The sequence below is a fragment of the Typopeltis vanoorti genome, chromosome 10, assembly GCF_054136105.1.
Source record: "Typopeltis vanoorti isolate ZY-2024b chromosome 10, IOZ_Tvanoo_1.0, whole genome shotgun sequence".
Classification (NCBI taxonomy): domain Eukaryota; kingdom Metazoa; phylum Arthropoda; class Arachnida; order Uropygi; family Thelyphonidae; genus Typopeltis; species Typopeltis vanoorti.
The window spans coordinates 77,961,701-77,984,654 of NC_143558.1; the positions used below are offsets into that span (position 1 = coordinate 77,961,701).

Sequence of the window (22,954 nt, forward strand, 5' to 3'; positions counted from 1 at the left end):
CTAGTCACCCTTCTCTTTAATTTTACTACTCCATATACAGTGGATTCCAGTTAATTGAGAAACATCAGGACTAGAGCACTTTGTCCCAATTATGCAAAATTTTATGGAAAAAGCTAAAATATCAAAAAAGGTTAAAAATGTTTAAAAATAGACAACCTTTCAGTATACCTTTGTTAACCATGATTTTATTTAAAAAAATGAAATGTAAACATGTCAGTATCCCTAAAGATGTTAATTAAACGTAGATATCAAAGAAGCACATTTTCCCTAACAATTATTTTGGAGAAATTCCTTGAGAAATTTCAACATGTTCTCTTTCTAGACTGCAACTGAACAGGAAATTATTCTGAGGAATTAGAAAAATATTAGAAGCGGTATCTAACTCTGATAAAGGATGACCTTCAACTGCCTTCTTGCATAAAGTAGCATTGTAATTCAACAATAAATTTCCTGGCATCCTGGTTAGTCACTCGTTCATGTTCTGGTGTGTCATGCTCATTACTTTCCTCATCTTCTAGAGTCTTGAGGTGTTTTGTTGCAATTTGTTCAACAATTGCATCCTCATAATCTTCATTTTCATTGAAGGCTGTTGTCAATGCATAAAAATTCTTCATAGTTTCTGAAGTGTTGCAGTTCCAAAATGATTTCATTTTCATTATTATTTCATTTTCACTCCTGAGATACTAACTGGTTGATAGTTGGATACATCGGAATTTGAGTTATAGAATATTAATATGGATAAGAGGATGGCTGACTGACAGATATCAAAAAGTGGTATACAGGGGATGAGAGTCTGCAAGATCTAAGGTAACAAGTGGTGTACCACAAGGATCAGTGCTTGGTCCACTGTTATTCAATCTGTACATTAATGATATCGGGAAGGATTTGACAAGCGACATTCAGCTATTTGCTGATGATGCAAAGATAGATAGGGTAATCAGGAATGCAGTGATATGCAGTACTTGCAGAATTATTTGAATAGGCTGGAATTATGGGTATGGGAAAATGGGTATCAGTTCAATGTCAATAAATGTAAAGTCATGCACTTCAGCATGATTAGATATCCAATGTCATATTATATTGGTGGAATTATGCTAGAAGAAACTGATGAAGTTAGGGATCTTGGAGTGTTAGTAGATAGGAAGTTGAAATTCAGGAGCCATGTGGCAAAGATTGCAAATACAACTCAAAAGATAATTGCAATGCTGAAACAGACGTTCACATATAAAGATGAAGATGTCAGTTTGCCTCTTTACAAGGCCTTGATAAGACCTCACTTGGACTATTGTGAGCAGGTCTGATCTCCTGGTTTCCATTGTGATATATTGGAGAGGACAAAGGATTAAAATGATATCGGATTGTGGAATACTGATTATAAAGACAGATTGAGAATTTGCAGACTGCAGACACTAGTAAACAGGAGAAAGATGGGTGATATGATTGAGACTTACAAACTTCTGAAAGGGTCAATACAGGATTTCAATTGATGGAATTTTTCAATTTATGGAGGATGAGAAAAGGACAAGAGAGCATTCTTGGAAGCTGAGAATGAAGGCTGCTAAGGGGGTGAGGGCTAGATTTTTCTCTCAGAGGGTGGTGCGTGATTGGAATGGATTGCCATTGGATGTTGTGAGTGCAAGCAGTGTGAATGAATTCAAGAATAAGTATGATGACTGGTGTGTGTGTGTGTGTGTGTGTGTGTGTGTGTGTGTGTGTGTGTGTGTGTGTGTGTGTGTGTGTGTGTGTGTGTGTGTGTGTGTGTGTAGTATGTGGCCTCCTTCGACGAGTCTCTGACTCTGTGAAGGTCTGTCTTAATCATAATAGCAGATATCTGGCATTTCCTGGTCTGAATTCTTAAAGCAACAATGAGCAAAGCAGTTCTGAATTGTTTTGCTGCTAATTTCTCGCCAATTATCTGCAACAAATTGTACTGCCTGTAAAATGGTAACCTTTCTGTTGATTGACTGTTGAAGATGTCAGTAGATTTTCTTCAGTTGTTTCACGGATGTAGTGCACTAACCTTCAGTGAAGCAACGTCTTTAAATTTTTTAGGATTTCCATGTCCAGTGGCTGTACCAGGAATGTGGTATTAGGAGGAAAGTTGAACAGTCTAATTGAGGGTGTGCTGCACAATTTTCCAGAAGCAGAATAATTTTTCATGCATTTCGTTGCAATTCTGCATTCTAACTCTTTAGTCATTTCTGAAAAATAACAGAAGTCCTTCATGCATTCTTGTTGGCATAAGCCCTTTAACACATTCATTGTCGATCACGCAATATCGCGTGATGCGAGTTCTCGCCTGGCGGCCGATCGCGCGTTGTTGCGTGGCCGTCGCTATCAAGTTAAAAAAATTTGGCCACCACACGAAATTCCAATTTTCAGCTTGGCAATAAACCTGTTAAAGGATTGAGGCTTGCCGCTTTTCCAATAACCAACAGCGTCTGTTTGTCACTTCCCAACATATTATTACAGCAGCACAACATGGTAGAACAATTCATTGCCTTTTTTGAACCTTACAGCGCTGTAAGTTTATAGCTCAGGGAACTGTCTGGTATAGCACGGTAAAACAGACCTGCATCTTCAGCATCATAGATTTCATCAGGACAAAACTTCTGCAGCAATTCAGGTAGTTTAGTTGAGTTCCACTGTTCAGCACTTGCAATATCAGCACTGTCCTCACTGTGTGCCTTCTTAAATTTTATTTCATACCTGTTTTTTTTTATCGTGAAAATTAACTATCTGTAGTTTTCAAGATCATGTGGCCCAGCTTTCTAGCTAACTCTTGGTATCTTGACAGGAGCCTTATAAAAAAAAATAATAATAAAAACTAATCACTACACTGTTTGTTACACTTATTACTAAAAAATTAACAAACACCTGTTTTGATCAAAAGCACACTACCTAGCAGTCACTATAAGTAGAATCATTACACTGTCATAAACATGCTCGTCCTCTCTACTCTGTATCCCGGTGCTGACTGACAGCAACACTCTCTATGCAACTCGCTACACATGTGCCATCTAAAGCCACACACTCCATAAAGTAGCAAGGTGGCCCAAATAAGCAAAGCAACTTTGAGTTATATTCTCAATTTGTTTATGTTCAGTATTTGACCCAAATAAATAGCTGCCGCGATAAAACGATGCCGCAACTAACCGAAATCCACTGTACTACTTTTTGAGCGCAGGTGTATTGTCTATCCATCAGCCATCTTTCTTATCCATATCATCAGCATCATATCTATTCCATTTGCTCCAATTTATATAACAGAATTCCATGATATATCCTGTCAAATGCATTTGCAAACTGTAACAGTATGCGTCATGTAGCCATTTCCTTTCTCCACTAAACTGTCACTTTAATTACAAGACTTGTATTTAAAAAAGTGTTGTTCCCCTATTGAGTATCATTTTCCCCCCTTCCCATTTCTAAATTTTGCCTTTGGCCAACTTTTCCAATTGCTACCTCTGTCTTGGAGCCTCCTTTATATTGCCCTCCCACAAGACCTTAACAGAACTCTTTTTCATGTGTCTTTCTAGGTTGCAAAATATCACTTATTAAATGATATATCTGGAACAAAATCATGCAAAGAAGGGCCATTCATATGTATCAATAAGGCATTCAGGGTGAAAGGATTCATCATTGACTTCAACTTCTTTTTATTAGATTCATTTGAGTAAAACTTCATTCACATGACATACTTGCTGGTATAATAGCTAGAATTTCAAGCCATTTTGAGAGACATGGAACCTATCATCATTCATTGTTCTTCTTGTGTGTTTAAATGCTTCCCTAAAGCTTTGAACTTGTACCACTATTTCAAATTTGTTGAAATTGTTTCTTCATTATCATGAAAATATTTCCTCAAATGTTTACCCAAAATCTGGATTCTGGTGTGTAATGGTGAATCCAAGTAATAATAAATCGATGCACAAAATCACTTTTATTTTTGCTAAAACGTTCCAAGCACTGTTCATAGATTTTCATGGGAGTGGGTTTTTGATCTGCTGCGAGCAAGCGTGGCAGGCAATCCTGCACAAAGCTGTTTCATTTGCAATTGTTCATGCAAAATATATCCTACACGTTCTTTTGAAATGCCTATAATCTCAGCAATTTCACACACTTTGACTTGTAGGTCATCCAATACCACATTGTGCACTTGATCAATGATTTCTGGTGTTGTTATACTTTTTGGAAGTCCTTCACATGGATCATCTTCAAGGCTGGTACAGCCACTTCAAACTCGGCAGCCCATTTCTTAATTGTCAAAAACGAAGGAGAAGAGTGCCCATAAACTTTTATGAACTTCGAATGAATTTCTTTTGGCATTAAACCTTCGTTTACAAAGAATTTTATAACTGCACGATACTCAATTTTATCCATTTCAAGGGATACAGACAACACTTTTGCTTCAGACAGCTGTATAAAAAAACTACTTGATAGAATGATTTGCAATTTCACATGAATGTTTATGACAGATGTACCAACTTTGAAACAAAAAAAAAAAATCTTTCCAATAGTGATGTAATCTATGGTTGAGAACTTTTCAGACCACGCTCATACATCCAATATAAAAGTCTCCAGGATTCTCCAACTAAATTGAATAACAGCTATAATAATTTTGCAATGAAAATTAGCAAGAAGAATATCAAAACTATGGAAATACACAACATAGAAAACTTCAGGTGCATTCTCAATGCACAACTTATAGAATAAGTAAACAGCTATTTAAGCACAGTTTTTAGTCATCGTCATCAAATTCCTAATATATATACTCTCAAGGGGTGTACAGGATATGATAGTACTAGATGAAAAATTTACATCATTACTAACTTCCTATCTACAATTTTCCTCCAAATCAGTCTGTTAAATCTCAAGTGTCCAATATTATCAGGTCTTATATTTCTGTCTTCTAAGACACTTTTTACTGTATCATTCCACTTATATCTTGGACTTCCTCTGGATCTTTTTCCTGCAAACCTGGCAGAGAACACTTGTTTTGCTAATCTTTCCACTCTCATTCTGCTTAAATGACCATACCACCTGAGATTAGGTCTGCTAATGCATTCCTGGATGCTGACAATATCAAGTTCTTTCCTATTATCCTCTTTTTAATATGATATTACCATTGATGCCATCTATTTATGTCCCTAATCTTTCTTAGGACTCTGATATCTGCAGTCTCTAGTCCTTGGTAAAGTGTTTTACTTCTAACCCAGCTCTCAGATCGATAAGTTAAAATTGCTTTAAACACCGTCTTGTATATAGCTAATTTAGTCTTTTGGCTAATTTCTCTCTTATTCCATATAAATTTATTCAGTTGAATTCCTACCATACCAGCTTTGTTGATTCTGTTGTCTATTTCCATATTTAACTTACTATCTTCACTAAAAATCTTGCCTAAGTAGCTGAAATGTTTTACTAAGTTCTCCATTCACAATGCAGTTGATATTTTCAATGTTTCTGCCTATTTTCATTCTCTCTGTCTTTTTAATGTTGACCATCACACCATGTGTATTGCAACAGGTATTCAATTTAGTCAGGGAACCTTGCAGACTTGTAGCAGATTTATTTAGAAGTATAACATCATCCACATACAGCAAAGAACTGAGATGAACATCTCCAATTTTGATATCAGGTTTAATACCACTTTCCTTCATAATGTGATCCATATAGATAATGAATAAGAGAGGGGATAATGTACATACTTGACCACCAGATTTAACATTAAACCATCTTCCTGTACTTCTTTCAATTCTAACTGCTGACTTGCAACTCAAATAAAGACGAAGTATTGCTTGGTATAATGTCCCATTAACACCAAATAACTGTAGCGTTGGGAATAGCTTCTCTCTTGGCACTTTGTCATATGCCTCTTCCAGATCTATAAAACTTAAATAGAGATCTTTGTTATATTCCCATGATTTCTCAACTATCTGTCGTAAAGTGAAAATCTGATTCTGACGGCCTCTGTTTGGGCTGAATCCAGCTTGTTTTTCACCAAGCTTTTCTTCCACAATTCTTCTCAAGGTTTCTCAAATATACTTCCGTATATCTTACCAGGAACACTCAAGTAATGAAATACCTATGTAATTCTCACATTCGGTTTTATTTCCCTTTTTATATATGGGTACTATGAGAGCTCTACTCCAATCACCTGGAATTCATCCCTCTGTCCAGGCCTTCTGAACTATGCAGTGCAGTCACTGTATGACTTTAATACCACCATACTTCAGCATTTCTGGTCAAATATCATCTACTCCTGCTGCCTTTCCACATTTCAAGCCTTTGATGGCTTTTCCTACTTCAAGTATGGATATGTATTCTTGACTATGCCTGTTGAGTATTTTTTACCACTGTGCTGTCATCACTGCTTGTTTCATTTAGCAATTTTTCGAAGTAATTACTCCACACTTCAAGGATATCTTTTTCTCTCATTTTCATGTCACCTTTATCATCTCTAACTCTTCTCACAGCACTCTTTCCTCCATTCCTAAGCTTCTTCAACAACCTCCAGAATATCTTACCACCTTCTTGATATTTATTTTCTGTTCTTGCCAAAGATCTCCCATGACTTTTGTTTAGCTAGTTTTACACACTGTTTAGCTTTCTTACATTTGTCTCTGTATTCTCTAAGAGCACAAGCTGACTTATTTGCCAGGAACTTTTGATATGCTTTCTTCTTTTCCTTCATTGCCTCTTTAACTTCCTGTGTCCACCATGGAGTTCTGTTTCTATCCTTGCAGACAACCTCACCACATGTCTCTCTAGCTGAATCAATCAGGGCTTTCTTCAGGGCTGCCAATAAATCTCCAAGGTTTGGTTCCTGCTCTCAAACTCTTTCATTTTTTCTTGAATAATATTTGTGTATTTTAGTCTGCACTTCACATCAGAAATGCTCAACTTTTTTCTCTTTAAAACTTTCTCACATGTTCTTCTTTTCAATATGAAATTCAATTTTATCCTAATCAAAACTAAATTGGTGATCACTTCCAATTTCAAATCCTCTGTACACTCTCATGTCCTGCACCAGTGGGAAAATATCACTATCAACAATAACATAGTCAATGAGCCTTTTCATATTCCTTGCCTCTTCTCACCATTTGAATTTGTCCACATTTTTATGTTGGAATATGGTGTTAGTAATAACCAGTCCATGTCCTGAGCAGAAATCAAACTGGTATTTGCCATTATCAGCTTCACTATTTTCTCCGAAGTTTTCCAAAATATTTTTGTATGTCTAACAATTATTTCCTACTCTGTTATTTAGATCCCCAACAAGGACCAACTTTTCCTTTTTCATTGTGTCAGTTGCTTTCTCTAAAGTCTCAAAAAATTCCTCCACTTCTACCTTAGTAGAACCTTCTGTGGGACCATAGGCACAAATAAGTCTCATTGTCCAGTTCCCCACTCTCATATTTTCTCACATCACTCTACTTGAAACTGCCTGCCATTCAAGAAGATTAGCTTCATATTTAATGTTGAATACTATGGCTACTCCTTCTTCGTTCAAGTTTGTCTTTTTTGTTCAGATACCCGTATTATGTCGATCTGGTACTTATCAAATTCCTCAGCTAGCTCCATTTTTTTTGTAATTCAGGCTTCTTATGTTGATAGTACCGATTTTGAACTCTGGTAATGTTGAGTTGGGATAAGTTTTAGGATTTGTTCTGGTCGCCGACTTTTCGCTATTTGCCCTGGCAAAAACAGCGGAGCCTTGTTTAACTCCAGCCGGCATGAAATTCTGTCATGTTGTACCATCATTTGAAATTTTGGTTTAAGCCAATACGAATACAATGTGGTCGGCTAAATCCCAAATTGCCAGCCTATCCTAGTCTGTTCAGTATGCAGGTAGATACCTAACAGGGTGCACCACAAGAAGGGGAGGATTCGACATTAGGTCAGAAGCCCTGATCGATTCTCCACATTGCTTTGAAGGCCATGTGGAGGTCTCCTCTCAGTTACATAACTTTGAATCTTAAGCACCCGACAGTTTTTAGTGAATATGGCAAAAATTCAGGTATAGACAATAGAATAAGCAAAGCTGGCATGGTAGGAAGCCAGATGATTCAATTTATATGGAATAAGAGAGAAATTAGCTGAAACACTAAACTAGCAGTATACAATTCAGTGTTCAAACCAATTTAAGTTGTGGTTCTGAGAGTTGGATAAGAAATAAAGAACTTAATCAAAGATTAGAGATCACAGATATAAGTTCTTAGAAAAATTAAGTGCCTGAAGTGATGATATCAGTGGAGAATCATAACAGGAATGATGACATTAAGAAGGAGCTTGACATTGTTTGCATTCAGGAATGTTAGCAAGGCTAATCTAAGGTGTTATGGTTACATTAGATTAGCCTACTGTTTTACTAATCTTTCCTCTCACTGTGTGAGAGGAAAGATTAGTAAAACAGGTTTTTGACCTGAGGTGGCAAGAAAAAGCCATAATGGAAGACCAAGGTCTAAGTGCCTTTAGAGGAACAAAATGTTAGATAAGAAAATATTAGTGCTAATATGTATGTAATAGAACTAATTTGGAGGAAAATTTATGATAGGAGATTAATAATAATGTAATGTAGTATGTATGTAATATAATAATGTAGTGCTATCATAGTAGCCTGAACATTACTTGAAGGTATGTATCAGGAAATTGATAATGGTGATGGTGCATATTCTAAGCAAGCAAATAACTAACTAGGTGAGGGTGAATTTCAGCAAAATGGTAGTCTCATAAGAAATTCATGAGACCACCACCATCTTCTTGCTTACAACGATAGTGTTTGAAAACGTTTTGGGTTAAGTATCTAGAATAAAGTTCCCAGATTATCTAGCATTTAGCCACCTACTGCTAATAGAAAGAGGTTTAAAACCTTTGATGAGTAACAATCACATTAAAAATAAAATAAATTTTAAAAATTGCATCCAATATCGGTGCCAGAACTTATAATGAACTAGCACAAGTATTTACAATCATTAGGTTTCTATCCTGTAGATATTAGTCTAGTCTATCATCACAATCACACCAACTATGTGAATTTTGCTTAATGTAGTAAAAGTAATTGAGCAACCAGTTTCAAAGACCTGAAAGTAATTATCAAACCCTTATTTCACCCATGCATAAGTTTATAACATTTTGTGATCAAAGCGTAGTAAAATCAAACTACTAAGACAATTTCACATGGATGCTTATGACAGATGCACCAACTTGGAAAAAAAAAAAATCTTGCCAATAGTGTTGCATTCATGGTTGAGGCCAAAAACTTTTGAGACCACCCTTGTGTATTATCTAAAATTTTTCTCTCAAAAAGTTGTGGAGCTTTTCACATTTCTTTCAGGGCATTGAAGATATTATCCACGTGGTATTTTGTTTGACTTATTAGTATAGTTAGTTAGTTTTCCTTTGAATAGTTAGTTTTCCTTTTTTTTCAATAGGTTAACATCAAGGCTCTGTGGAGGTCAATCAAGTGTGGTGATGATTTCACATTCACAAACCACACAGTTGCCGCAGCCTTATGACATGGTGCATTGTCTTGCTGAAAGAGACAATGGTCAGTTCTGTAGAATGCCACAAAGTAGGAAGCATTGCATTGTCCAGAATGTTCAGATACCTCTTGGAGTTCATTGTTTGTGACAACACAAACAGAAGTCCAAGGCTAAACCTGGAAAAACAAGACCATACCATCATACTGCCACATCCAAATTTCACAGTTGGAGTTACGCACTCTGGTAAGAGACATTCACCAGGCATTGCCACACCCATCCATCTGCTTGGTAGAGGGAGTAGTGTGATAAAACGCTTCATAATACAGCTCTAAGCTTTCACATCCCACTGTACATGCTCTTTGCACCACTAAAGAGACGCTGCATGTTGGTTTAGGTAATGTGAGGTATGCATATTGCAGTCCTAATATGGAAATCCACGTTCTCAGCCTGAATGTTTATGTGCAGATTCCAGTCAATACCCAGAACTCTGCATTCAACGTGTTGGCCGATGAATGGCAGTTTTTGCATATCCTTTGTAGCACCCTACAGTTACATTAGGTGAGTATGGCGGGTCATCCACTTGCAGTTGATTCCCTACACTTCCATCACAATATAGTATCACTGACTGTTGACCTGGGATGGCCCAATTTGTTAATTTGCGAAACAGATAGGCCTGCAACATGGCATCCCGTCACAATGCCTCTTTCAAACTGCCAGTTCCCTTGTCACATCATTTTCATCTGGGCACAGTTACACTGACTTGGGAAAATCATATTCCTCGAATTTATACTGGCTACAAACGTGTGACTCATTACATGGTACAATGTACTTTGCAAAAGGGGGTATCTGTTGAAATGTACACACATCTATCATACCTCTCCTTAAACTTATTCATTGGCAAAGCACTCATGACCACTTTTGATAGCTCGTTCCACTCATTCACCACTCTCCATATAAAAAAATATCTAGTCTTACACCCTTGCTAACCACACTTACACAACTTACATGAAGACTACCCCTAAAAAAGTTTCCTGCATCAGTTCTATATTCAAAAATCTTCAATCTATCCTCATAGGAAGGACAAATAAAATTTATTCCATAAACCTATCACCATCTTGGTCACTAATTTCTGACTCCTCTCCAACATTTTTCATTCCCAAGAAACCCAGACAATGAAATTTATATGGCCAGATGCATCTTGCCATGGAGTGTCTGTTGACTTCTTTCAAAGCAGTGTATATGGATAACATTTAGAATGAACTAGTATTAAACCTGATATCAGAATTGAAGATGTCAAACTGTTTGCTTTATGAAGATGATGTTGTACTCCTAAACAAATCTAATACAAGGATTTTAACTGAACTGAATAACAGCTGTAACAAATCCAGTATGCATATTAGTAATAAAACAACCAAAACACTGAAATTAGGCAGTAGCATGAAAAACTTCAACTGGATTCTCAATGGAAAAACTATGAAACAAGTAAAATATTTCAGCTATTTAAGCAACATTTTAATGAGAATGGCAAATCAAATATATGGTGGAGAGCCAGGTGAATAACTTTAAGAATAAGAGAGAAATTACTGGAATATACAAGACAGTGTTCAAAACCTATTTTAAATTATGAATCTCAGAAATGAGTTACAAATAAAACAGCTGAGCATAGAGAAGAGAAAGCAGATATGATAGAGATGAGAAAATTCAATAGTGAACAAAGGTCATCAATAGCAGAAACATTAAAAATGAAGGTATTAGGAAACAAGGAACCTGACATTGTTTTCATTCAGGAATGAGCGATCATAGCTCATGTCAGAGGGAATGGTGAAAAACAGAATGGAAGAGGAAAGGTTAGCAAAAAAAGTTAGCTTCAGGTGTTTGAAGCCAAACTGGCAAGAAAAAAAAATTACATAGGAAGACCAAGATGTACATGGACCGATGCAATTAGAAGTGCCCTAGAAGACAGAGATATATGTATATGATTTTATAACATTGGAGTGCTGACAAGTGACAGAATAATTGAGGAAAATTGTTGACAAGATATTAGCAATAGAGAAACTTAACCATGTAGTGCTGTCACTGTATCATGTACACCCCTTGAGGATGCATATCAGGAAATGGACCATGTACTGTTTTCCACAGCTACAGTGCCACAACCTTTTTCAATGTCCACTAGAGAAGATCACAACAGACAAACTTTACTCTCTTCTTCCATTACTTTTCATATCCTCTCATGTTCCATACCAGTCACTTTTTAAATCATTTGTACCTTCCAAAACTATTAACATCTTCACTTTCTCTCAACATCAGAGCAAATCTCACCACCAAGATGAAAAAAGTCAAAAGCTATGCAACTGTAAAATGAGTAGCAATGATTAAAGAGGTTGAAAGGCAAAGATGCTATTAGGAAAAAAATAGTTGAGATTTGGCCAACTCCAGGTAGAAATGGAATAATATGAAGTATGCTATGCTAAACACATGAAAAATTTCATTCAATTATCTACAAAATATAAATTCAACAGTATCCTTCACATACATCTAATTTTTCTGACACATCTAGAAAAATAGTGGTTCCCATATGTACAAGTTCATTCACTAGTTAAGTTGAATACCTCAAAGCTCTACCATTAAATTCAGTCCAATATACTCTCAAGCAATTAGTCTGCAAAATAACCATTATCCTTTGACCACTACATTAATATTTCTTCTTCCAATTTGTAAAGAGGTCAGTTGCACTTTATCATAGATCACCTACTTTTCTCACAAAAAAGTTGATTCTTACTTACCTAAATATAAACATGTTTTGTGCCTACAGGTAAGCACAAACACTTCCTATGGATATATTTTAACTACTTTTGTTAAAGATATGGCAATGGGAAGCAGAAAGAAAAACAAACAACATAGCTGTGGATCAAAAGTGTATAAACTGCAACAGCATGTTTAATTGCAAACTTGCTGTTTGCAGGTAAGTTCATTTACGAGCCATTTACAAAAGATGTTTAAACTGTCCACCATTACAGTCAATACATAATCAGTCCTACTAGGCCAGTTGCCTTCAACAGTGTTCCATAGCTCATCCTCTTTAGAGGAACACAACTAGTCCAGTCTATTTTGTCCTATCTATTGACCTGAGCCTTTCCAATAGTTGAAAATATATAGGAAAACTGTATAAAGGGAAGGCCCTGAACATTAAGGAAGTAGATCATAAAAATCTAGGTGTGAGAAAGCCAGTTATGCGCACCCAAATATTTCAAATTGCTATCAGAATGGTGTTTCTTGAAATGAAACTGATTTTCATCCAGCCATGTGTGCTGGTTACAACTGGTCAAAAATCCCATTCCATGAAGCATGATTCATCCTGCTGGATTCAAAATTCTTATCTACTATCCAAGTTATGATTTAATGATGGTGTGCCAAGGCACAAAAAAAAAAAAAAAAAAGCACATCACACAAATGGCTTCAGGCAAGAAATTCGGTCTCTCATTCTCAGCCCTATACTCAAACACAGAACAAATGCAAAACACCAAAAAACAAATCCAATTCTGACTTTGAAAGACCAGATGAAGAAAACTCTTTGTGTGCAAATTGGCAGTTATGCTGCTGTATGAAGATCTTCAGACACAACTTTTGCTAATGTATTTCTAACTCTTTCTCTCCCCCTAACCTGGGTGGCACCAATATAACACTTAAAGCTGATTCTTGGTATAATTCTTCTCAAACTCCTTCACAGATAAGCAAGGCTACGAAATTAGAAACAATGTGATACATGGACTTTCACAAGAAAGACAGAAGAATCTTAAATCACTATATCTTCTGGTCCTGATGGCAGTTCCCAATTTTACTTAAAGAATGTACTCCAGAACTAACACCTATCCATCACTTCATACTTTTCTATTTTGCTTCCATCTACCTATTCCAAAATTCACAAATCAAATTACTAACCCATTGCCATACCCTCAGTCCATTCTAAAATAATGGACAAGGTCACATTAAGTCAGCTTCACTACCTGGAGTCCCACCAGTTTTTTTTTTTTTTTTTAATCTGATCCAAACATAAATGGTCACATAGCTTATAGCACATTAGTGCCAAGTGTGGGCAAGAGGAATAAAAGAAAAGAGGAATATGCTCACATTTTGCTTGAATATCTCAAGGTTGTAAACTTTGGGGAAGGCAGAGTGGGGGAGACTGTTCCAAAGGACAGAAGTAGATGGAATAAAAGTGGAGGCAGTGAAGTTGGTTCAGTGAGTTTCAAGATGGACTGTAACGAGTGTTGCTTAGCAGTGGCTCTTGTTTTAATGATTTTGGAGAAGAGTGGAAGAATAATAGTGGCCAATTCAGCAGAGCACTGCCCATGAAAGCATCTGTAGAAGAGGCACAAGGCAGAAACTGAACATCTGTGAGGGAGGGAATGAAGTGGGTATGTGTGAGAGAGAGAGAGAGAGATCATTAATTAGCCAGATTGCCCTCTTCTGGACAGAATAGAGCAATCTTAGAGAAGATTTTGGCACACCACCCAAAATATGGGAGCAATATGCCATGGCTGGGCAGATTTAGGCTTTGTGTAGAGTTAGCAGCTGTGAAGGTGTGAAGCAGTGTCTTGTACAAAAAAAAAAGTACACAAAGTGTTTTGGGCGGCTATAGAAGCTATAGTTGAAATGTGGTTGTGCCATGAAAGATCTAAAGTGCAGGTCAGTCTAAGACGAAAAATCTGACTGTAATTGGATATCTCAGTATTACTGAAGGTAAGGAGGAAGAGGCATGACAACTCTTTCTTGTGAAAGATCAGACAGGACTGAGTTTTGGTGGCACTGAAGTTTACAAGGTTGTCCCTGCCCCACTGAGATATAGCTAGGAGATCTGAGTTCAGGTTGCTGTTGTGGTAGATCTTGAGGATTCTAATACTTGAGCACTACAAAGTTTGTTGAATGAAAAGGAGGAATGGAGTGTATTGTTGTCAGGAAAGCTATGAATAGGACTGGAAGTCTGAGGCAGGTCATGTACAGCAATCCCTCGATTAGTGCGCCTAATGCGTTCTTTAAAACAGGTGCATTAATTGAAAACACACTAGTCGAATATAATAACCTATGGGAAAACGTATGATTCGTTCCTCAGATTTCTTTTTTGACCCTTAATTTTTTTTATAAAAGAATTAGAGTATGACTCAGGGTTTAGTTAAAGGAAAACCATGAAACTGAAAGACAATAAAACATATTTAGAATATAAATTTATTATTCTACTTCTTAACAAAGAATGGAGCTAACATGGTTTGGCAGGCATTTTGTTTCTTTTTTTCATACAACAGACAGTATGATCCTATTGCCTCTTCTATTCTTCTGCAAATTTCACTGCTTTTCTCTTCATCAGGGTCAGCCTCTAAGCATTGCTGCTTAAAAATTTCGATTGTACGAAAAATGTTTTCGAATTGTTTCTGTGAAATCTCTTTTGGCTGACTATCAGTGGTTAAATTTTCTTCATATTCTTCAGGATCTTCCTGCCGTGCATCTAAATTTAGCAGGTGATAATCACTCAATTCTTCAGAATGAGATTTAATTAACTCTTGGACGTTATCATTGAAGGGGAGAAAGAAATGTGGGACATATGAATTGGTCACCAACACACGAAATCACGTGCTTTATAGATAAAATTTCCCAACTGTTATACAAGCAAAATAGTTACCACTTTAAAAACTACAATGATCATAAAAATGAAGTTAATTTTCCGACATGTAATAATAAACAACTCATCCCAGAAGAGTGATTACCCTATTATCGGAATGGATTCTCCTTTTTGTGACATGCGCAGAAGTGTCGAAGGGTCTCGAATCTGTGGGATACTATAGCAGATGACACAAATTTTGGTGGTAAAAATTTGGAACATAGTATACATAAGTGTACATGGAAGTAGTGTAGTATGTCATTAAAAATAACTTTGTAAAATGTTTAAAATCGGTAACTAAATTATTTCATTCTGGTGAGTGATTTTTTAAAATAGTTAGCTATAAAAATGTATAGATAGAAAATTTTAAAAATCTGTAACATTTATTTTTAAGATGTATATAGGCACACTAATCAAATTTGGGTATTGAAAAAAAATGATGCACTAATCAAGGGATTGCTGTATATACAAGAGGAAGAGAGTGGGTGAAAGAACAGAACGGGGAAATCTGAGAAGAGTAAACGGTCCACCATTACATGTAATGAGTGACCAGTGAGAAAGTTGGCAATCCAGTTGCAGAGTGAGGAAGGCTGATCATGGGATGGCAGTTTGTTAAGTTGGCCCCTGTACCAAACCCAGTCAAATGCCTTTGAAATGGTGAGGGCAACCATGTGAGTTTCTCCAAATTTCTCCATAGCTTGAGTTCAGAGGTGAGTGGTGAAAGCAAGGTCAGCTGTAGATCACGAGAGGCAGAATCCATACTGCTAGTCACTGATTACTTAGTGTGACTCTAGGTGGTTCAGGTGGGTCAAGAGTTGATTGTTGATGACCTTCTCCATAGCTTTAGAGAGAACAGAACAGTAGTTCATTGGTTGACTTATTATCTTTCTTTGGGATAGGTTGGATTTGGACCTGTTTCCATGTTGTAGGGTAGATGCCAGTTGAACAGGATAGAATGAAGAAGCGATACAGGATACGTATTAGTTCTGAGGCACAATATTTTTAACACAACAGGTGGGATACCATTAGGACCAGATGCCTTGTTTGTGTCCAGGTTATTTAGGATTTTTCAGATTTCTTTTTGTTGAAAGACTATGGGTGACATGAAGGAAGCCGTTCTTGGTAGAGTGGAGGGAACTTTGCCGCAGTCATCGATGCAGGAATTGGAAGAGAAAAGTGATGCCAGTAAGTTGGCCTTGTCTTTAGGTGAGGTAACTAAAATACCATCCGGATGTGATGGTGGAAACCTGGGTGGGCAGAAGTTCTGCCCAATGGCCATGGCAAGGGACCAGAAGGAGCAACTGCCATTTGGGAAGGAGGTGAGTTTGGGATTTCAAAGTCTGACTACTTGGACTTGGTGATGATTCTTTCAACACTGTTGCAAACTGCAGTGCAGACAGAGTGGGAAGCGGAAGTTTTGGTCTTGAGCCATTTGTGATAAGCAGAGGTTTTTTTCCTTTTACAGCATTGGCACACTTTTTTGAGAACCAAGGCTTGGATGGTGACTGAGAGTTTGAAGTGGAATGAGGGATGAACGCCTTCATTCCTGTGAAGTTGATTTCTGTTATTCAGTCTGAGCAGGCGTTTGGATCAGAAGAGCTGAAGCAGTAGTCGGACGACTGGAAAGAAGAATAGAAGTCACGGAGGTCCTCCCAGGTGGCACCCTTGTAGTGCCAACGGACACAAGAATGAACTGGTGAGTGAAGGTAGTTCTGTGGAGTTACCAAGTTACCAAGAGAAGAACCAACAACTGCAGTATACCTGGAATAGGAGCTTGTTAGGAAGAGGTCAAGTGTGTTGGCAACTTAAAAGGGGTTGTCAGGTATTCTGGTCAGAAGACTGATGACCTGATATAGGTCACTGCTGATGGCAAACACCTCACATTCCTGCCTGCTTGATCAGTGAAACTGTAGAAGGGAAGCCAATGTGAGTTGTGGACATTGAGGTCCCCAAGGAGGATGACCTCAATATTGTGGTATTTTGACTGCAGAAAGTTGAGCTTTAGAGAGAGAGAGAGAGTTGAAGAGGTCAGAGTGGTTGACAGAGTTTGAAGAGTAATAGAGGGAGCATATAAGAATGGCAGGTTGGTTTGGTAGAGAAATCAAGATCGAACAGTGGAGATTCAAGGGTTTGCAGTCTCTGACATGGTATGTCAGTTCTGATGAATGCACTATGTAATGTGTTGTATAGGCAGTTGAGGTTGCTAGTTGGAGTTCTGATAGGAATAGCACTTCTCCATTAGATGGCAGGTGGTGGTGCAAATCGTTTACATTGTTGTTAAGGCCATGGTGAAGTGGATGTGGGGGTTAATTAATGACCCAGTATGGATTCTGCCTCTAGATTCAGGACAAACAACCTAGCCCACACCATCCACCTCTGGATGCATGTCATGAAAATGAATAAAGTAACATGCGCAGATGCTTCTGACATTTCCAAAGCATCTAATCAAGTCTAGCCTACTCGGGATAATGCCATCCCTCATTTGGTCTGTAACTGGATAGCTATTTCTCTTCCTGTGAATGATCACTGCATGGTAATGTAAAGAGTTCTGCTAATGCAGGAGCACTTAAGGCATTGTTCTTCTGTCTGTATATAAATGATCTATCACGGACTTTATCCATACTTTGGATGAAAATGAACTATATTCCTCATAAACCACAGTGTATAACACATCTCAAACTTCAGTATGCACAATTAAAATTCTTCTTCAATGGTTGGAGGATATCCTACTCAATGCATCTTCAATGCTACCAAAAAAAAAAAAAAAAAGTCCTATGTTAACCTTGTATGGATACTAAGATGCTAATAACCACTTGCATTTCTGATCAATGGAAGAAACAAATGTCTATGGATAATAATTAACTAAGTTTCATTTAATTATTGAAATATCTGCAAATCCAGAACAGCTGAAGTGTAGTGTAGTGAACTATTATTTCTATGTGGCTATATACATGCATATTTTATCTGTACATGATTTGGATTGGTTTATTATTACATACACCTCCAGGGAGTCCAAAGACTTATCGAGGGAGGGTACCAACCCTACAACTCACTATCTCCACCAACCGCAACTACCTTCATCATCTACACCAACGCCATCTACCACCACTAGTATTTTCACAATCACAAACATCCATGCCCACGGCAGGATTTGAACCTGCTGCCTTTTGGCTGGAGAGTAGATATGCTAACCACTCGGTCAACCCGGCCGGCAATGGTGTTTTTCGGTTTATGGTCTTTTTGAATGCATTTCAGACTTCAATATATACAAAAATGAGATTGAGGAGACTGGGTTTTCAGCCAATTATGATATGCTTTATTTTTACTGGACTATTTTGGAACACTTATAGAAAATCAAGGGTTGGGTAATGGATAAGAGCTCAAGTTAAGCATGCCAGCAAGAACAATTTCTGCAACATGTTTTGTGTGTGGGCCAATTTGGAGATTGATACAAAAACCAGAAAAACTAGGTCCATCAGAAACTAAGATCAGAAATTGTAGAGGTCCTTTATAGAATTTTTGTAGCGTCAACAAACATGATGCCAAGAATGACATATGGAAAGAGGTTGCATCAAATTATGTTCTGAGCTGCCTAATGGAAGAGATAATGGTAACAACAGAGTTGGGAAGGTTATTACCCAGGAAAAAATTAAAGGTGTTAGCCAAGCGAGTAGGATCAGGAATTCTGGTTCATAGTTTATGTTTGATTAGATCATTACTAAAAGCAAATGGTTCAACATCTACTCCAACAGCATCTGCAGAAGTGGAGCAGATCAGCCAAACAACATTGTGTACATTCAAGTCTCTGAGGAAAATCACTTTGCTGTTGGAAAGTAGTAGTGCAGGAAATCTTGATTAGAAGGAAAAAATGTTCAGTTCTATGGACAGAGTAGTTGACTTGAAGATCAAAAAGAGGAACTCCATTTTATACAGCCTCTGATATGTCATATATGAATAAATGTAAATAAATAATATTTCTTTTTGATGAGAAGAATCAAGGATGATGCAGCTGGGAGAAGTGAGGTTGTTGCATGGTGTAAAAAGATAACAGTTGTGTTTCAATGAGGGAATAGAAAGAGCGATTTTCTGAAATGGAGACAACAGTGGACTTTACTAATGTGTTATCTTTTAAAGCTGCTATGTTGGCAAAAAACCTCTGCTTCTTCCACCTTCATATGGCAGAAGGAATATCTTCCAGAATGTCTACTACTCACACTTCATAACAGAAGGGAAACTAATAGAAAGGAAAAAGAAAGCCAGGAACCATGTTCTGCAATCCAAACATGATTCATCTATTTCAGGCTTCTAATAAACAGAGCGACAGTATTGCAGGCAGCAACAGTTGTCCAGCAGAAGCTCCACTTGGCATTTCTCCAACTAGGAAGTACTGATTTTACAGTAGTAAAAACTACTGTTCTCCCAGAACTCATGTGATAGAAAGAGAACATGCCATGAGAAGGCAGAAAGACATTTACTTGAGAGACACTATAAATAATGTACTTCTCTGGCATCTGGAAGATGAATGCATCTTGATCTGGAAATTGGCTTTCTACTATAAGGGATGTAAGCTCTTGTATCCTGTAACTAACTCCATCCCAATTATTGATTCTATTGTGCTTTATTTTTTCATGGCAATAAATTCTACTCCATTTTTCTAGTTTAAACAGACAAATCATAAGTTATGTTTGCTTTATTATTTTGTAAATTCAATCAATAAAATTTAAGCCAAACTACTTTAATTAATATGACACTTTTCCAAAAACTTTTTTCCCACCTTCACTTATCAATCTGCTGTCTGACACTCCAAGTCAGCATCAAAAACAATTATGGAGACAACTACCATGCTTGAGTAAAACGCTAGTTTAATATAAACTAAAATCCATATTCGACATTTTGACCTTTATATCAAGGTCATCTTCTGGAGCATATGCACTATATACATAAAAAAGCTACACTACAATCTACATGGTTTGTTAAAATAACTAACCAACTGTTACAACAATTATCAATTAACTGTTACGACTGCTACCACATTGCCAAGTCACAACACTGCTTACATATTGGGACTACTCTTTCTCCCATTGGTCCTACTGTATATTGTGTTAGCAACAGACAAGTAGTGTATACCAGCAGTACTTATATAGAAAAGATATATATGGTTATTGAAAGTTTTTTCACTATTTGTTTATGGAAAATATGACTTCAGCATAATAAAGATGCCATGAAATTATATTTTTGTTTAATCCTTTATCCAAGTGTAAGCAAAGTTTGCACGTGAAGTATCTTCACAACTAGGCTACTTGTATATAGAGGCTAGTGACTTCAACTTTAGTTGTCTTAATATCCAGTAATGCAAAGCACACATCCTTTCAGATATGTATAATCTTATGCATTATGGGAAGGGTCACTACCCAGACTGGTTTCAACCTTTATTGAGGTCTCATCAGTGGGAGCCAGGCCAAGAAAAGATACCAAATTTGAAATAATGCTGAAGTCATATTTTCCATATACAAGTAGTGAAAAGGTATAATCATAGAAAAAAATTTTCAACAACTAGCTCTAATCCAGAATATTTTAATAATAAGGTTACATCTTTTCACTACTTCTATGTGGGAAATATATGACTAATGCATTTTTGAAAATTATGGAGACAACTACCGTGTTTGAGTAAAACTTTAGTTTAATATAAACTAAAATCCACATTCGACATTTTGACCTTTATATCAAATGGAGCATATGCACTATATACATAAAAAAGCTACACTACAATCTACATGGTTTGTTAAAGTAACTAACCAACTGTTACAACAATTATTGGCCTGACCTCTAGTGAAAAAAAAAAAAAAACTACACATATACATCAACGCTAGAGTCCTATCATTAATATTATCTATTGGTTGTAAAATTACATTGGGAGCAACAACAAATCTGTGTGTGTGTATATATATAAATATATATATATATATATATTAACACCATAATTATACATATACATTCCAACCCGTTGGTATGGAATGGATTCCAATACTGGCTGAAGGTTGCCTAGAGTCCTGGAGTATGCTGGATACTAAGTATTAAGTAGGCTGAATGTGTGCCATCCAGATTCTTGGAATTTTCATGCCGTCATTATTGTTGATATTTGGGTGGTTTATCAGAATTTAATTGTAGTATAGCTTGTTTTCTATATATAGTGCATATGCTCCAGAAGATGACCTTGATATAAAGGTCGAAACGTCGAATATGGATTTTAGTTTATATTAAACTAGCATTTTACTCAAGCATGGTAGTTGTCTCCATAATTTTCAAAAATGTATTCGGATCACCGTGTAAGCCTAAAAGAAAGGCTATGACTAATGCATTACTTCAAACTCAGTATCTTTTCTGGGTTTTAGCTCCCACTGATGAGACCTCAATAAAGGTTGAAGCCAGTTTAGGTAGTGGTCCTTTATAATGCATAGTATTATACACACCGAAAAGGATCTGTACTTTGCATTACGGAATACTAAGGTGAACTAATGTGAAGTCATTAGCCTCTATATACAAGTAGCCTAGTTGTGAAGATACTTCACGTGTAAACTTTGCTTACACTTGGATGAAGGATTAAACAAGAATTTCATGGCATCTTTAATTTAAAAGATATATATATATAAGTTTGAATCTTACCATCCAAGCAACAACATTAATAATGAGATTAACAGGTATGCCATCATAATCTGGTATCCCTTCTATAGGAATTTTTTTTTGGGGTATATCATTGCACTTTGTTGAGTCATTGTTTTTATGATCATCCCCAGAAGTACGGAGGAACCCAGATGAAAAATGTGGCTGAAAATCAAGGTAACTAGGCATTGTCCTTCTGAGAGAAAAAGAAGGAAAAAAAAAAAAGGAGGGAAACAAAATTTATATTTAAAAAAATAATATTTATAAACAATTATTAATTAAACCAAATTTTTGACATGTTATTTTTTTTTCACAGAAATAAATGTCCTCATTAAAATGAATGATTCACTTGATATATTTTTTAAACATGGGATTCAACAATTAAAAAAAAATACTAAAGATTTAGATACTGTGAAACATGTATAGTTTAACATAAGAACTACCAAAAAATGCTTAATCTAGTTTCTCTCAAGTAACAAAATTGAATGAGATAGTCAATACAAGGTGTAAAGGATGGTGGAGGCCTAAGTATATATTTCAGGCTTTAATATTTCAAGAATAAGTTCTGGGAATTGGTATGTGCAATCTTACCAAAAGTTACAACCATTAATGAAAGTTAGCTGAGAGCATATTTCAGGGATAGAATGCAAAGGGTATAGTATTTTCAGGAAGGACAAAGAACAAAACAGAGGAGGTGCTACTAATGATGGCAGATCAATTGAAGCCAAAAAAGGTATGAAATAATCAGGAAGACAGAGGTATGGATGTCAGTTTATTTGGTTACAGCTATAAGACCAGGAAGTAAAGATGCAGATACAAATCAACAAATTAGTAAGATGAGTGCAGGTAGAGTAATGAGGAAATTCAGCTATATAAAAAGATTGGAAGGAGGAAGGACACATGGTATGAAGGATATGGAATTAATTCACACAGTAAGAGATAATTACTTGAAAGTCCCACCCATAACATGCCATGATGGACTATGGGTTTGAGAGTGCTGGATCACACATTCAGAAGATCTGCCCTTAAGTTATCTATATTACATCCAATTAGAGAGAGTGACCATGCAGCCGACATGGAAGGTTGCCAAACATGGAATGTTGTTAAGGGATATATGCGATACTACAGAAGGCAATTATGATTAGCCTAGAAGTCA

General features: G+C 36.6%; 1 protein-coding gene across 3 annotated transcripts in view; it reads right to left on the reverse strand.

The window, feature by feature from the left end:
• Positions 1–22,954, reverse strand: part of LOC150102528 (osmosensitive cation channel TMEM63C-like) — a 491,876-nt gene that overhangs the window by 433,715 nt on the left and 35,207 nt on the right. For 2 of the 3 annotated variants that reach the window (XM_090398765.1, XM_090398767.1), the window contains exon 2: positions 21,802–21,994. In XM_090398765.1, coding sequence (XP_090254891.1) covers positions 21,802–21,987 — 186 coding nt within the window. In that variant the 5' untranslated portion in view covers positions 21,988–21,994. The remainder of the gene's footprint in view (positions 1–21,801; positions 21,995–22,954) is intronic. The other variant, XM_090398766.1, reaches the window with a different exon arrangement.